This window comes from Dermochelys coriacea, chromosome 6 (assembly GCF_009764565.3).
Source record: "Dermochelys coriacea isolate rDerCor1 chromosome 6, rDerCor1.pri.v4, whole genome shotgun sequence".
Taxonomy (NCBI): Eukaryota; Metazoa; Chordata; order Testudines; family Dermochelyidae; genus Dermochelys; species Dermochelys coriacea.
In genome coordinates, this window is record NC_050073.1 from 109238753 (window position 1) to 109255881 (window position 17129).

Below are 17129 nucleotides of genomic sequence, written 5' to 3' on the forward strand. Positions count from 1 at the left end.
TAATTTGTGAAGGGCCCTATTCTGTGTGGTGTTGAGTGCCCTGAACTCTGACTGAAGTCAGAGCAGGGCAGGCACTCAGCACTTCACAGAATTGGGTCCATAATGTTCAGTCCCTTTAGGAAAGCAAATTTCTGCAAGGTTCTGTGACTCATAAACACTTTGTTCTCATAACAATGGGAAGCCGAGAATGTTGGCAGAAAGGTCTGCCTGTGAGCATCTTTAGAAAGGAGAGCGTTGATGACATTAGTATAATGGAATTTGATATGGTTACATGTATTCTTCTTACGTTCATAGTACTCAAGTAATGACAAAGTGATTCCTGGTAACTTCACTTAAGGAATTGCCCTGTTCAGAATAGGCACCTGCAAATGCCTCCCTTTAAATTCAACATCTAACATCCTGTTTTTGTTCTGATCTCGGCTTGGAGCATTTGTGGGGGATCCTAGAAAGGAGAAAAACAACATCTTCTGTGGTGTTTTAAGAGCAGATTTAAAAGGAAGATCATTAAAAATGTAAAAGAATATGACGAAGGAAACGAGATACACACAAGCTGCCTCCTTTTCTGCTTATGTCACAGATGTGCTGACAGTCCTTCTGTTTGCTTCTTTAGCTAAATTGGGGATAGATCCAAAGAAGGTGCAACATTAGCCAGGTGGAAGGTAAAATAATTACATTCCCAGGGGCTGCAAAAGTTCTGTCACACAATCATGCCTTCTGGCAGGAGACATTAGGACTGGATTTCAGTCACTTTAGCATCTCGTGATCAATAGCTCATTGCTATTGTCCTAAAAATCAATCAGAAGATAGTATTACACTGCTGTACACATATATTAGTGAGTTCTAATAGTATCCTGTTTACCATATAAGAATCCATTTTAAGAGGTGGGAATGCTTGTGTATGCTTCTACAACTCATAGATAAAATACCCGTATACTGTTTCTTGGGTGCACATGTTAATTGGCTCTTGCCTAGTGTGTTTTTTAATGTCGACGTAGATGGGCTAATTTTTCCTTTGATAAATGTCTGCAGGGAAGAACTTCAGGCACCAGACACTTTCCCTTGGGGTGCAGTGTGACTTAACGGATAGCGTACTGAATTGGGACTCAGGAGACCTGGGTTCTATTCCTGGCTCTGCCACTGACCCACAGGGTAACCTCGAGCAAATCACTTCCTCTTTGCCTCCGTTTTGCCATCTGTAAAATGAGTATAATGATACCACTTTTTTGTAAAGTGCTTTGAGATCTACTGACAAAAAGTGCTATATAAGAGCTAGATATTATTATTCCCTTGGCAGTGGCCTGGGTCTGTATCAGAATGCCAGGGATCACCCATTCCTTGTCTCTCCTTGCCTCACCCCCTTATCACAGCCACCAGGATTCGGATAGGGGTTGCGCAGTGATGCTACTTAAGCCTGTTGGTAGAGCTCTGTATCTCATTGCAGATATCTGGGGCTAGATTCCTTGCTGGCGTAAACAGGGATGCATCTTTGAACCTGCACTGGAGTTGCTTATTCTAGTGATGAATTTCGCCCCTGGGCTCTACATTTAAAGTCCTAATGTCTCTCTTTCTCCACGGGTCAAGAGAGTGCAATACCACCTCAATATTCCCACCCCTCTCTGGCCAGGGAGCAAGAATCCTGGACCAACCATTCAACTCTGGTTTGCTGCATGGCAGTCAAAAATTACTCCCATTAGGCAGCTGGGCTGGGTATGAATTTTCTTTAATTTCTGCGGGATAAATGTGTTCTGATTACAGGACTACAAACCAAAGTACAACTTAGAATCCTGTGTTTCTGTCAAATGAAAATGAAAAAACAAATTTGAGGTGGTAGGGGTTTTTTGTTGTTGGTTTTTTTTGGTGTGTTTGGTTTTTTGTTTTTTGTTTTAAATTAAAATTTAGGTGGGTAGTCTGTAGTGTGAAGAGGTTTAGTAGTTTTGGGTTGTTTTTATTAAAGCATTGCTGCTTAGTCATCCATCTGTTTATTCAAGAGGGCAGAGGGTCATTTTTTAAAACCTTCCCTAAATCAGTATGGCACAAAATCCTATGGTTTATTGATGTAGGCCCCAGTTCAGTATGGTACTCAAGCCCATACCTGACCCCAAGCATGTGGGTAGTTCTATTTGACTTCATTGAAATTATTCACATGCTTAAAGTTAGGTATGTACTTACATACCTAGCTGATCCAGGATCTTGTAGATCACTATACTGCAAGGTGCTTAGTACCCTTAACTCTCACTGACTTAAGTGGGAATTGAGGGCACTCAGCACCTCACAGGGATTTGGCCTATAGCACCTTGAATATACGTAGCACTGAAGACTAAGAAGCATTAACAGTAAGTGATAGGGTTTTTGTCCTGAAGGGCTTTACTTGTATGGACACAAATAGGGCTTTCAAATGTTGTTACTTGTCAGCAAAATTTCACCTTTTGTTTCAATAAAGTCTTAAGTGAGATTTAAAAATTTGTTCTTGACTTTTTCCCCCAAAAAAGAAGTCTTGGATAATGGTTGGAGAACCTGTGATTCATGTTCCTGTAGTTTGTTTTATTTACCCATTTATTCCTATATCTCCTGTCACAGTTATAGGTAGGTGCTTTCCGTACAATCTAGTTTTCATTCTCAACTCACTTGTTGGCTCAACAAGTGATTTGGGGTCCCAGGGGGAAATTGCCTTCTGTAAACACTGAACCAGAAAGAAAGGGGGGAAATTCATAAAGAAAAGATTAAAGGAAAATATTCAAGTCCCACGTGGGTTTTGTTCAGTGTTCATAGAATCTAAACATCTAGTCCATCTTCCCGCTAACATAGGGCTGTGTGCTGTTATAAATTTTACTAATGGTTTTATTTATTCTAGTTTTTAAAATATTCCAAGCATCTGGGCTTATGCTTAGGGCCTGCCAAATTTATGGTCCACTTTGCTCAATTTAATGGTTATAGGATTTTAAAAATCATAAATTTCCTTATTTCAGCTATATAAATCTGAAATTTAACAGTGTTGTAATTGTAGGGATCCTGACCCCAAAAGGAGTTGGGGCGGGGGTGGGGGTTGCAAGGTTACTGTAGAGCTGGGCAGCTAGAGAGCGGTGGCTGCTGGCCAGGAGCAGCGCAGAAGTAAGGACAGCAAGATATGGTATTGCCACCCTTACTTCTGCACTGCTGCGGGCAGAGCTGGGTCCTCAGTCAGCAGCCGTTGCTCTCTAACCACCCAGCTCTGAAGGTAGCAGTGCAGAAGTAAGGGTGGTAATACCATATCATGCCATCCTTCTGCGCTGCTGCTGGCAGTGGCTCTGCCTTCAGAGCTGGGTGTCCAGCCAACAACCTCTGCTCTCTAGCCATCCAGCTCTGAAGGCAACACAGAAGTAAGGGTAGCAATATTACAGTGCCCCTAAAATATTCTTGTGACCCCCTTACAACTCCCTTTTGGGTCAGGACCCTCAATTTGGGAGATGCTGGTCTCCTCCTGTGAAATCTGTGTAGTATAGGGTAAAAGCACACACAAGACCAGACTTCACAGTCCGTGACATGTTTTCATGGCTGTGAATTTGGACAGCCCTACACATGCTGATTCCCTGGGAAGACAATTCTACAGTCACTTAGAGCTTCATGTCAAGAAATGTTTCAAAACTGTTTGGGTTTTTTTTTGCTTAGGTACCGGAAGTGGTTCCCTTTCTCATGCTATCATCAGGACAGTGGCTCCCACAGGGCATCTGTACACAGTGGAGTTCCACCAACAGAGGGCAGAGAAAGCGAAGGAGGAGTTCCAGGAGCATAAAGTAGAACACCTGGTTACAGTGAAGAATCAGGATGTCTGTAAAAACGGGTTTGGGGTCTCGAATGTTGCAGATGCAGTGTTCCTAGACATTCCGTCACCGTGGGAAGCTATAGGACATGCAAAATCGGCATTAAAAATTGAAGGTATCTTCTCTTGTGTACATCAATGTATATTTGGTGTGGGGTGCATGGTTTCTGCCTTTGAGCCTACATGTTAGGGGTATCCCCATTCTGTTGTGTGATCTCCATTCTGGTGTCAAGTCTGGTGTCTTTTTCTCAGTCTACAAAAAAGTCTTCACATTTACAGAGAAAGATTTAACAGAAGAAAAACAACATTCTCCCACAGGTTTCTGTGACAGTTGCTGCAGCTGTCATGTGGCACATATAAAAAGCTTTTGAACCTCTGTCAAGCATATTCTAATGGCTCCAAGAGTGTGTGGGAAGAACTAGTAACATAACTGACGAAAGCAAATCTCTGACATTTCACTGAAAAGGTGTGTGTGGTTTTGGGTCGGAGAGATTCGATAGACAGCACGTATATAATCCCTGGAGAGAAGTGGTTTTACTTAAGCACACTCACTCACTTTCTTTCTCTATCCTACCCCTTTAGAGTTGGTGGGAATTTTGTCATTGATGTCAATGAGAGTGGGATCCTAGGGCTTTTCTTCATGGGAAAGTTTTACCTGTTACACTGGTACAGTTATACTGATATAAGCCCCTTCATGAACACTCTTATTCTGGTATAAGCAACGTAACGTAAACTGAATAAAGCCACTGTTATACTGGAATAAGTGTGTTAGGCAGTCTCTGTTGGTTTACAGCAGCAGTTCTCAACCTGTGGGCTGCTTGTAGGCAAATCAGCACACAGCTGTGGCCCATGTGACATCCTCAGGGCTATACAAGTGGTGTAAATATATTGTGTGGATGCGGCCCACATTACAGACAGAGAGTTGCATGTGCGGCCCACAATGGTAAATAGGTTGAGAACCACTGGTTTACAGTCACACCTTAACTTATAACAAAAAAAACATTCCTGTGTAGACAAGGCCTTGGATGAGTTGTGATGTCCTTACCAAATGCTCTCGTTTAGCCACAAAGAGAGCTCTTCTAATCAAGAGTCTGTTCCTGCACGATGCGGAGCACCCTAGAGTCCTGATTCAGCAAGGGACTTAGTTGATCACATGCTGAAGTGTGCCTAATTTGAAGTACATTCTTAGGTCACATTTAGGACAAGGGGACTTTAGCATGTACTTAAAGTTCTGCACATGTTAAGAACCTGGCTGATTCATGGCCTATGTGTGGAGTTCCCTCAGCTGCCACTGAAAAATTTCTAACAGTTTGCCAAAAACAACATAGACTTTAAAATTGCACACAAACAAACAAAAAATCCCATAGTGTCCTGTGCTTGCAAGGGTTACAGCTGTATTCATAGCTGCTTCCAGCGTCTGCTGAGAGAGAAACTAATTCACACTGCGCTGTGTAATGCCCTTCCCATGCTCAAATTATCTAATCCAGTGAGCATAATACTCAGCTGATCCCTCAGTTCAGATGAAGGAGCTGCATTGCACAGTACAACTTGAATTATTTAGTCAGTATATGTTAAGACTGCTAAGTAGCCATGCTTGAGCCTTTCTAGGCTTAGAATCCTTGGAACATTCCAGTGTTTGAGATCCTGGAAAGCTGATTTATTTATGTAGATCTGGAGCTATACCTTATTGTGTGCTGTAATATAGCATCCAGTTACCCGTGCAAAGGAGAAAAAATGTCATGTGGTTGCTTATAGGTTTCTGTGTATTGCATACCAGTAGAAAGGCAAAATTGTAAATCCCCTTTTGTAGTTAGGATCATTGTAAACAAACCACAATACCTGAGAACTGACAGTGTTCTAAAGGTATGTCTATACGGCACACTAAGCCTGGAACAGTGGCGTCTGGGCTTGTGGACTCAGTGTTTCTAAGCCTGCACTTGAGTGTCCAAACTGCATTGTAAACTTGGGTTTACAGTTGTTGGACCTGTGTTTCTCATCCATGCTAATGTGTGCATACTGCACTACGCAGACCTTCTGACTTGGGTCTGTAGCTTGTGCTACGTCCACCCTGGCAGGGCTTGGACTTGAGGTACAGCAGTACTTAGGTTCTGACACCATTTCCCTCCCGCCCCCACCCCCCAACAAGGTTCTAGGAGCCAGGTCCTGAGTGCTTGCTGACCTAAGGCAGACTGATTTGTGTATGGATGGAACGGGGGCTGGGACTCAAACCTGAGTCCGAGCCTGGACTTAGTGTGAAGTGTAAACATACCCTAAGACTCATCAGTTGGGTTTTGTGCTAGCTTGTTGTGCTGAAGACTGATTTATGCTGCAATATGAAGTAGCTTTTCCATTATCAGTGATGAAAATCTATTACTTTTGTGGGTATTGTATAACTGGAAACAATGGTGATTGTTTATATATTTTGGAAAGCTAAAAAGTGCTAGCAAGGTGACTGAAAACCCCCAACAGAATATTTGAAGGTGCCTTTTGTTGTCTGATTTCACATAATCAAAAGCTATTCTGCAGTGGGAATACTGGGTACACTTTAGAGTCTTTACTCACCTAAACTCTCAGTGATGAGTTGAGTGGTAATTATCATTAGAGAAAATGCGTTCCCACACATCCCTCCCTATGTGCGGTCAAATATAAGCTATTCATACAGGAGATTTTATTCTAAGTAAGATGGCCACAATGCACAATATAAAAATTACAACAATGCTGTTGGATTGTAGTCATTTTATTTCTTAAAGTCTTAAGAACATATGCTTAAAATGAAGACTGGAATAAGCCGACAGCTCTTAGACACCTCCGTTCTCTGGTCTTCTCCTTAAAAAAACAAAACACAACAAAACCAGTATTTGTAATAAAAACATCATCTAGGAGGGTATTAAGAGCTAACTTTTAGAGTACATGCTCAACAGAGCCTTAAGATAAGTATTTATTTTTCCTCCTCTACTCAGTCCCAAACTCTAAATATCTGTAGTTCATTATTTTCATATGCTGGAGGTTAATAGTCTTGTTTAAAGGATACATTTATCACTCATGATTGTCCTGACCTCCCGTTTAAAGCACTGCTATATTGTAGAGAGCTCGGAGAATAAAATGGCCAGTGGGTTTGTGGCTCAAAGCCCCTTATTTGTTGTTAATGATGGGCTCTGTGCCCATTCAGACTCCTCTGCACCTTAGCTGCATCCTTCTCACTTTTCATACTTTCAGCAAAAAACATTGCCTTCTAATATCTCAGTGACTCGGCAGTGCGTCACTGCCGCCTTGCTTCCATTCCCAGACCTATGCTCTTTCCTTGGCAGCATCTGCTGATTGATGTTTTTTCACAGTAATGGCGGCTGTTCACAGTGTCTGACCTTGATTTTTGGCAAAGATTTTATTAACCCCTACAGGCTGAATCAAAAAAACAAAGCTAGAAATCTGTCACTATAGCTCCATAATTTAACAAAAATAACCTGACTGTATGTAGTTCCTAGATATTGTGGAACTTGTTACTTACAGGAAACTAACAGCTGAATAGTGTTGAACCAAAGCTTTCTAATATTAATTTCCCAACCTCCTTTCCCTCCATTGTAAATGTTATCCAGTGCTTTCAAGGCTGCAGAAGACTAGTCAGAAGCTTGCTTCTATAATTGTGTTCATGCAGGCTTTTAAATTTTCTTGTAATGATGCATGCGAAGTACAGCTGTATGTTCAGTGGGTTTTATTCAAGATCCTTGTCTTATAAACCAATTGTTGATGCTGCTTAGATCAACAATCTGAGTACTGAACTTATAGAAACAATCCCTTTTTTTGTGTGTGTGCAGTGTTAACCCTTTTATCCAAACTTTCTGCTTCAACTTCAATGGCACACACCCATTAATTAAAAGAAAGAAAATTGCACAGTTAATCTTAAGATATCAACTCAGACAGATGACACAGTGTTAGCAGCCTATTGTGGTGCTTGGCCAGGGCAGATAATTGGTCCACTGAGGTGATGCCTTGTCAGTGAAAAGTTCCTCTAAAAGTCTTCCTCTGAGGGCTTATGTCTGTTCCTCTACCTAAAATACAGTACAACTCCGATGCTCTGCACTTCATCAGAGTATTCTTTCTTTTTCTTCCCAAGAACTTTTTCTTTGTTCAAAATAGGTTTAAAACAGGGCTTTTGCTCCTATTTTTCCCCAGCACAACGATATAGAATGTTGTGTTGTAATCATTATCTGTTAGGCCACATTATTCTCTCAGACAGCATCTATAAAAATATTACATAATCCCTCCCAACAGGCTTGTGAGGAGGGTAAGGAATTATCAGCATTGGGCTTACCTCAGCTTTCAGTTTTAAAGAACCTTCAGTGAACATTGTTTCCACCCTGCAAAAAGGTTTCACTGACTTTTTTTCCTGAGCCTCATAGATTATTCATGGTCCCCTGCCTACAGCCATCCAGGGTTGGCCTAGGGAGAAGTGAAAACCATGCCATGGGTTTTTCCCAATTTGGGGGTCGGTGAGGAAGACTCCTGACCAGACGGTGCTGGGGAGTTGTCAGTTACATAAGGACTGATGCTAATAATAGTAGGGTTTGCTGCAAGCTCCATCCCAGCTGGTCACCTGCAATTGAGGTGATTCCTCTACAGGGCAGTAATTGTGAACTTGAGTCACAGAGGACTTGTTTACATGGGTTAACCTCAAGTTAATTACTTGCCAATTAACTAGAGGTTGCTAACACATTTTTACAGGCTAGTACAGACACTCTTGGCTATTATAAATACTGAAGACCTTGTCATTGTGGTATCTGAGCACCTTGTAGTCTTCAATGGGTTTATAATCATAGCACCCTTTGAAATAGGGAGATGCTGTTATCCCCATTCTACAGATGGGGAACTGAGGCACAGAGCGAATAAAAGACTCGCGCAGGGTCACACAGAGAGTCCGTGGCAGGGCAGGGAATTAAATCTAGCAGACAAGCACCCTAACTAGAAGACCATCCTCCCCCAGGGCACACAATACTCAAACTTTTGATGATGCTTTTGTTGCCACATAACTTTGTTCCAGGATCCACTACAAAAATTTGCCCCCTGGAATAAACCTTTGTAGAGTGTCAGCTAGCCTTTGCAAATGTGTTAGCTGCCTTGAATTAAATAGCAATCTATTAACTTGAGGTTAAAAAACCATATAAACAAAGCCACAGAGGGGAGGCTGTAGTGTGAGAGGCCATGTGGTCTAGTGGGTCAGGCACAGGATGGAGAACAAGAGTAGCAAGTCTCCTGCATTCTACTCCTAGCTGTGACACAGCTTCCCTCTTTGGCCCTGGTCAAGTCCTATAGCCTTCCGACCTTAGTTACCCCATTTGTAAAACAGGTATTCTACACACTTCACAGGGATGTTGTGACACTTACTGATTACAAAGCCCTACATAAGTGCTCAGATTCAGTGGACTCCACATATAGCCCCACAGTAGGTGGGAGTCTCACAGCAGCACCAGTCCCACAGCTGTGGACATTTCTTAAAATACGAGTAACTATGTATGAACCAGAGGCCCAAGCAGTTGAGCTATGCTGCTCCTACCGCAGGAAACAGGGATGGAACAAACCTGAAATACCCCCTCGCAACCCCTCAGGCCAACCTTGCACACAGTGGTGCAATAACAGCTGACTCTTATCCAATGCCTTTTGGGAATGCACCCACCTCCAAAAAATATTAAAACCAGGTCTGCAGAAAATTGTACATAAAACTCTGGGTTAACAGTCTAGCAAATAATTCAGTGAATATTTTCTGAATCAAGAGATCTTTCATTTTCTCTGACAACCGGATCCTCTAATTTCATTGCATCACCCACGTGCACACTTGCTTAAAGGACATCCTGTCCACATTGGAAATGCAATATTTTTAGTATCCTACTAGCACAGAGTAAATGCCATAGTGATGCTTTTCTGTGACGCTGCTGCCTTGCCCCCACAAACTATTAGTGCCTGTTTTTTTTTCTGAGATCCTTGTAATTTAGTGTTCTTATTGTGACACTACACTGAAATCCATAAACACTGTGAATTATGCTTTTTCCTAAGAAAAATAAAATGACATATTGCATCTCCTACATCACAGAATCACTTTCAAAGTTCAGAATAATTGGCCCCTTCATGTGGAACTTAATGGTGCTTTGCTAACTCCAGATTCTCTGCTCATAATCTTTCAGAACACATCAGTGGCAAACCAACCTAGCAGAGCACCTATCTAGAAGAGAGAACCTGCAAAAGACAAGAGTGCATAATTTGTCTTTATATTATGTATCCTTTTGAATATTAAATGTGCATTGGAATTCTTGTGAAAGGGAGGGAGGGCATTGCCAGTTTTTCTTTAACTGGGGCAATATCTAGAAATACCAGCTCAGAATTTTAGCAAAATTTCTCTTGACTGCAAGGAGATGTTCATCATTGCTCAGACAAATAACCAAGAGCCAAATTCTGCTCTGCTCTATTTCGGTGTAAATTTGGAATTACTCTTGAAGTCAGCAGAGTTACTCTAAGTTTTCACTTAAGTGACCAAGAACAGACACTGGCCCTTACTAAGGATGTCTGGATCTGCCCCTTCTTTATTAATTAGATGTCTGTCCAGTGCTTTGAACATACAAAGCACTATGTAGGTGCCAAGTATTATCTCTTACCCCCACCCTCTTTTTGTCTCTCTCTCTCTAATCTTTCCAACCTGAGCTGTGCTTTGACTTCTGTAAACTCTCAATCCCCTACTTATTTATAGTGGCTGCCAGCCACCCTATGGACTCATTCCCAGCCTACAGCCTGGTGAGATTTAATCTCTGCGTTAAACATTTCCAACAAATTCACTGCCTGTAACATGAAGGGTGGGCGCTTTCATACAGACTCCTTATTCTCTTCCCCTCAACTGTAGTACTTGTCAGATGCATTATACATGAATAAACATACATTTTTAGACAGCGCCTCAGATCAAAAAGCTCACACAGATTCCCAATGTGAGCAGGATTAATCTCAGATAATTACTCTATCAATTTATGATGACACATAGATCTCATTAAACAAATTTAGTAGCAGTAGATTTTCTCAAAGAAAAGCACTCAAATGAGCCAAACTCAGTTAAGAAGTTTGAGCTTTTGGGTCCAGTCCACCCCAGTTGTTCAGAATCAGAGCAGTGTGCATGCAAGCGAATGGGGAGCCCATGTCTTTACTCCATTCATGAAGGACTCCTCAACGTGGCAGAACAAAGTAATGCAAAGTCCAGTCTCTTAAACTCTAAATGCCTCTTGATGTCTAAAGGACAACAGGGCTCATAAGAACTGTGAATGCTGGAAACTAGATTTACATCTGTATGACGACTGTAATGTACCCAGTGATGCATAGCTGATAATCCAAAGGGTATGATGCACAATGCAACCCACTGTCAAAACTATTCATCCCCAGCACTTCCATAACTTGATGTGGCGGGGGAAGCCTTTTGACCTCTGTCCTATCAGCAAGCCTCACATCTTTTCTTAGGCTGAGCCAGTTTTCAGATGAGCAGTTATATGTCTCAAGCGCCAGTGTTTTCCCTACTGCAGAAATACCATGTCAATCAAAGCTTCTCAGTCTTTCATATTGTTTCTCCCCAACCCTCAAATCTCTTATTTGCTTGCAGAATGGTAGCCTGAATCCCTTCCAGCCTTTCACTAAGCTCCGCTGAACTTCCCCTAAGCAAGTCCAACATCATAAAAGTCAAATCCGTCCTGCTGGCTGGTCTGTACAGGAAAAAGTATGTGGGATCCTTCTCCCAACTTGTAGAAGACTTAAAGCAAGATGCTTTGTAGTTACTACACCTAGGCTTCTTTTTAGGTGTGTGTATGGGGTACATCTTCTATTTAATAACAAGAGGACATAGGTAATCCAAAATAAGTAGAAAAACTGAAAACAACATACAGGTTCTTATACTGCCTTCATGACTGTAATATCTGAGCGCCTTCCCATAGTGCACTAAGCAATGTGATCCTTGTTCTGCATTTCCCTTCTGCATGTTATCTTAGTTATTTCAAACACGTTCTTCCTTTACCACCAGGTGGTTTGAACACACGATTTGTGTAATCCCCCTGCTCTATAAACAGTCTAGTGTGTGGGCGGTCAGTGTTTGTTTTGGTAATCATCACCAAATTTGGTATAGACATTCTGTGGTCAGCTAATCACCCCATGAAACAAAAATGCATCTTGTGGTGGTTTCAAGGATTGATAAGAACTGCCAATGGCCAGTATTGCAACAGCTGCTTGCAGGCTTCATGTTTTTGGCAAGTAATGCAGATTTGTATATCTAAAGCCATCTTGAAATCTTCAGAGTCCAAATAAATCAGCAGAATCTTTACTATAAATGTAAAGCACCTTCGCTTTGTTGCTTAAACCACCAAAAAAGAAAAGACTGAATGAAGCACTAGTAGAACACTGATTTCTCTGCAACTGCTTTCTCTGAAGACAAAGAGTTTATTGTAAAATGACATTTAACTAAGTTAGACGCTTGTTTGGTTTCCTACACAATGAGAATGTAATGTCTTTCTTTACAACATGCATATATCGTACTAGCTTTCTAATTATATAACAGAAATTCCCCTCCCAGCTTGTCCTCTTTGCAGTAATGTCTACAAAGACTGTAGTAGAAATATGTACTAGTTGTCCCCTCCCCCGCCCCCCCCCCCCGAAAAAATCCTGTCAGCTTCAGAGTAATTTTGATAGCCATGCAGGTTAATCCATATAACATCTTGTTTCATTGGTATTAGCTATATGGATGTGCAACTAAATTGCAATCATCAGGCTTTGTGGATTACACAGCATCCCAAAGTCACTTTTGCAGGTGATTATTTGATTTGTTTTTTTAATTGTGACTTTGGGGAATTGCTTGACAAAAAGCTGCTTTGTTTTGAAGATGTGTGATAAGTACCATTGACAAGGAAGACTCTATTAGAAGGCTAAAATAAAATCCAATCTGAAATCTATTTACTGCAGAATGGATTAATGGTCACGGAAAGAATTCTCCCCCAATTACCATCCGGCACATCATTGCTGCACAGTGACTGGGGCATTACAGTAGCTCTTGCATTCAAACCTGACACGGTCTTTTTTTAGATCTGTAGCTTTAAAAACAAAAAAAAATGTCATAAACCAGTCCTTGTGTGGGACCAGTTTAGCTTCTATTTTTAGCAGGATGCTTTGCTGTCAAATACTTGGGTTCTTTAACTGCTTACATAACTGTGATTAGGAGGTTTGCCTGGGTTAGTAGATGTGAAGCATGAGAGAGAGATGGGAAGGAATGCAAAGCAGATCGATATACATCTGAAAATATTATAGCTTCAGCTTTTGTGTTCTTCCGTCATTCCCCTCCCCCGATATAAATTTATGGATTTATGGTAGACGGTGTCTCTATAATTCTTTGATCTTATTTGGCTGTGGCTTTTTTAGAGTAAATCTGAATCGTGCTATTCCCAGCTCTAAAGTTGACATTGGGGCTAATGAAAAGGTGGGGAGAGGGGCTAAAAATACTTGTCTTGTCTTGTGTTGCAAAGGTTTTGATGCATATGCCATGAAGCTGCCTGATCTAACAATCAGTAAGCCCACATAGGGTTGCCTTTTACAATGTGTTTTGAATTTAATAATCAGGAGATGAGAAGAGCTTGCTTGACTAGAAGGGTGAAGCTTTAATAACACTCCATCAAGAAATTACTTGTTCTGTCTACACATACCATCTCTGTCTCAAATAAAGAGAGCCAGTTTTGTGTGTGTGCTTTTTATTATAAGGCAATGCTGTAATGTGAGCAGGTTAGAACTCTTTCAACTTTGTGAGTTAACTTCAGTTTAGTGCATCAGTCCAGGGGTCATGTGTGTTGATTCCAAGAAATTCAGCAGTCTAAAGTGATCAGCTCTACAGCCGACCATGACTAAAATCATGGACAAGTGTGTATTCCAAATGGATTATCTGTCATCATATTTGTACTTATAAAGTGGGCTGAAGCATCTTGTAAATCATCTTGTTAGTCTCTAATGCCGCAAGTACTCCTTTTCTTTTTTGCGAATACAGACTACATGGCTGCTACTCTGAAACCTGTCATTTTTATGTTGACTCTGTAATGGCATAGTTATCTTCTTGGAGATCTTTATCTCTTAGGCATATTCGATCTTTTAATTATGTATGTGCACTGTACTAAAGTTTGCTTTGCATAACTGAAAGATTTGGCTAAGATTTTAAGTTGTTTGTTTTCCTCTCTCCCCACTGCCTGTCTTATTTTGTAGGTGGTCGCATCTGCTCCTTCTCCCCTTGCATTGAACAAGTTCAAAGAACCTGCCTGGCTATGGAAGAACATGGTTTTACTGAGATTAACACTTTGGAAATTCTTCTTCGAGTACAATGTTAGACAATTAGCTTGCAAATCCCTGACCTTGGAAAACCCGAGGATAATTCTAGCACTGGTTTGACAGCAGCAACCAATCAAATCAAGGTAGCTTATATGGTATTCTGCAGCAGGGAACTGCCCAGTTTAAAAGTTGTGCCACTCAAGGAAATGGTGGGTCATACTGTATCTGACCTTTGCTACTAAAAGTCTATTTTAGCATACTTTGCGTTTTTTGTTTTTTAAGGTCATCCAAACTTTTACTCGTCAGGGAATTCCATATATAGTCAGTTCCATTTGGAATATGCTTTGTTTAAATAACACATGCACTAACCAGCCCAGCATAGACAGAAGTTTGCAGGTCTGGAACAGCACTCTGTTTCTGTCAGAGAAATAAATTAATAGCTATGGCAATTCATTGGAATTTGCAAAATAAGCCACTTGCTGATAGTTTTGTTTAAAATTGGCTGTTTTCTTTTATTTTTTGCAATCCTTTCTTGATTTCCCCACCCTCATCAGACACTGTTTGGGGGCTTTTTTGGTTTGTTTTTTCTTAAGTTATTTAGTATTTATGTCATTCTTTGGATCTTTGGAAGATCCTCATTGACTCATTTTAGATGCTGAAGTTGTGAGCTCATACAGCAGTCACATTGAGCATCATAGAACGGGTGTTTCCCTGGAACAGTATTTGGCTGCACAGAAGATTATTTGCAGTGTGTTCAAGAACATGGTCTCTTTCTCTCCATCCCAAACTGGCATCTAGTAATCATAGATTATACTGATCTCACAAGCATGTAACTGTTTGGATCTGGTTTATAAGATATATTGGGAACATCATTATAGAGGCTTCAGCCACGGTGGCTCATTCATACTAAAGTCTTATGATTGAGCTGCTGCTTTCACTTTTCGTAAGTCAATTGTGAGAATTTACCACATGTGTTTTTAATGTTACTTAAACACCACTTTGTCAATGTATCTGAGTTCTGTTGTTTTTTGTTTTTTTTAATAAGTGTTATGTTATTGACCCTGCTACAACTAAATGATGGAAAATTACAATTGGCAGGATTTATCTCTTAATAATTGTAACAGTTGATGTAGTAAATCATAAATCTTCATTAGCATTAATTTACTAGACCCTTTTTATTTGGTCTCTTATATAAAGTTTTGGTGTGGTTGATCTATTTTGAACATCAGATTAAATTTTGTATTTACGGATTAAAATTATTGTACATATTTCTGAGGCTCTACATGCCTCTCTTTCCTTTTTTTTTTTTTTTTTTTAAATAAAGTCTCTATTATGTTCTTCTCAACCACTGGTAATATCTCTCTGCTCATTGCTTCCCTGTATGTTTTATTTTCTGCAAACAAATACACTGTCCATGTTGGCACGTTCTTTTTATTGCAAACTGTTGTATGAACATTTGAACCCGTTTTTCTCCCTGTTCTTGACAAAAATAAACAAAGCTAAGCTTTTACACGTTCACAGCAGAACACTAATCTGTAATGGTAAAGAAAGCTCAACCAACCCAGGACAGCATAGATAAACTGTTGACAGATTAAAGGCCGAAAGCAATTCTGTTTATTAAATCTGTTATAATAAGAATTCTACAGATGTATCTTTCCTCCTGAAATTATATGATTCTATTCTCTATGAATGTTAAGGCCTTGGAAGCTAGTTTCTTTGCTATACCATTTTGCTTAGATATCAGTTTATAGAGTTGAGTGTGTGTCGTTTTTAACACAAAGCTATTTAAGTAATGCTCACTTAACTTAAACCAGAAAAAAACAGAGAAATGCCAAGTTAAGACTGCAACCTGTCCTTAACCTACCTTGTTGAGCAGAGGTAGTGCTGGGTCTCAGAACAGTGACAAGGTTTACATTCCACGTGTGCTGAAATACCTGGGACCAACAGGGTGAGTTAAGAATGGGATTCTAAGATCCAAATTATTTCTTAAATGCAGACATTTTTAATGACTTAACATTTAAGTTAGAACAAAAAAGGAAAAAGCCAAGTTTCAGTCCCACAAGCAGACTTGAAATGGAAATACTGAAGGCCCTTACAGAGTGACAACCAAGCTTGGCTCTGTTGTACCCTGATCCAAAGCCCCTTGAAGTCAACCATAGTCTTGACATAGACTTTACAGAACATTGATTTGGTCCCATTTTGAAGAAGAGCAAATATTCCAGCAGAGGAGAATGATCTTCTCTACCTTTTAAGGTGCTCTAATGGTAAAAGGCCTTTGTGTTTCAGATACCAACCACGTTAATTCTTGGAAAGCCAGGTCCAGCCCCATACCCCTTCCTGCTGTCCTTTATGCTGAAGGAAGTAGAGAGAATTCAGTATAGTTTCCACTGATAAGGGGCTGTGTAACTGGATAGCCGCTGTGCAGCGAGGAACATCCCTAATTTAAACATCTTTACAATCTCCCTTATTATAAACTTCTTTTAACACTCAATGCTGCCAAAGCTATGTCCAGCCTCGTTCTGGGTAAGTCTGACTGGTGTCACCCTCTTTATGTCCCACACACTGCGGCTCTGATGTCCATTTTGAATCAATTTTTAGTCTTCTGTCTAAAACGAAATGTGTGTTCATTCCTTGTCTCCTGCTCCACAATTCTGGCGCTAGCAGCACCTACACTTTGTGCGCTGATTGTCAGAGGTGCTACTTCAGTTAGTATTGTTGAACTTTTATATTGCAGTAGCATCTAATAGCCACAGCCATCTTGTATCCATTAGGCTGGGTGCTGTGCAAATATATGATGACAGTCCTGTCCCAAAAAGCTCCCAGTCTAGGAGATGGGAAGTACCAAGTTGATGAAATGAACAGGTGGAATGGGGTAGCTTGGGGCATATGGGGTAACAAATATAACAGCATGGGCACTGTATTATTATTATTTTGGTATAATAATGGTAATGTCAGTCATGGAGCAGGACCCCACCGTGCAATATTTAGCCAGAGATCACAGCTCATTCCCTGTCTAGCT

At 40.6% G+C, this 17129-nt stretch overlaps 1 protein-coding gene across 1 annotated transcript in view; it reads left to right on the plus strand.

Annotated features, from left to right (window-relative positions):
• Positions 1–15455, plus strand: part of TRMT61A (tRNA methyltransferase 61A) — a 33828-nt gene extending 18373 nt beyond the window's left edge. Inside the window, 5 exon segments of the mRNA XM_043516659.1 lie at positions 3646–3912; positions 14048–14221; positions 14224–14299; positions 14301–14330; positions 14332–15455. Of these exon segments, the coding sequence (XP_043372594.1) occupies positions 3646–3912; positions 14048–14221; positions 14224–14299; positions 14301–14330; positions 14332–14365 (581 nt within the window). The 3' untranslated portion in view covers positions 14366–15455.
• The last annotated feature ends 1674 nt before the right edge of the window (positions 15456–17129 follow it).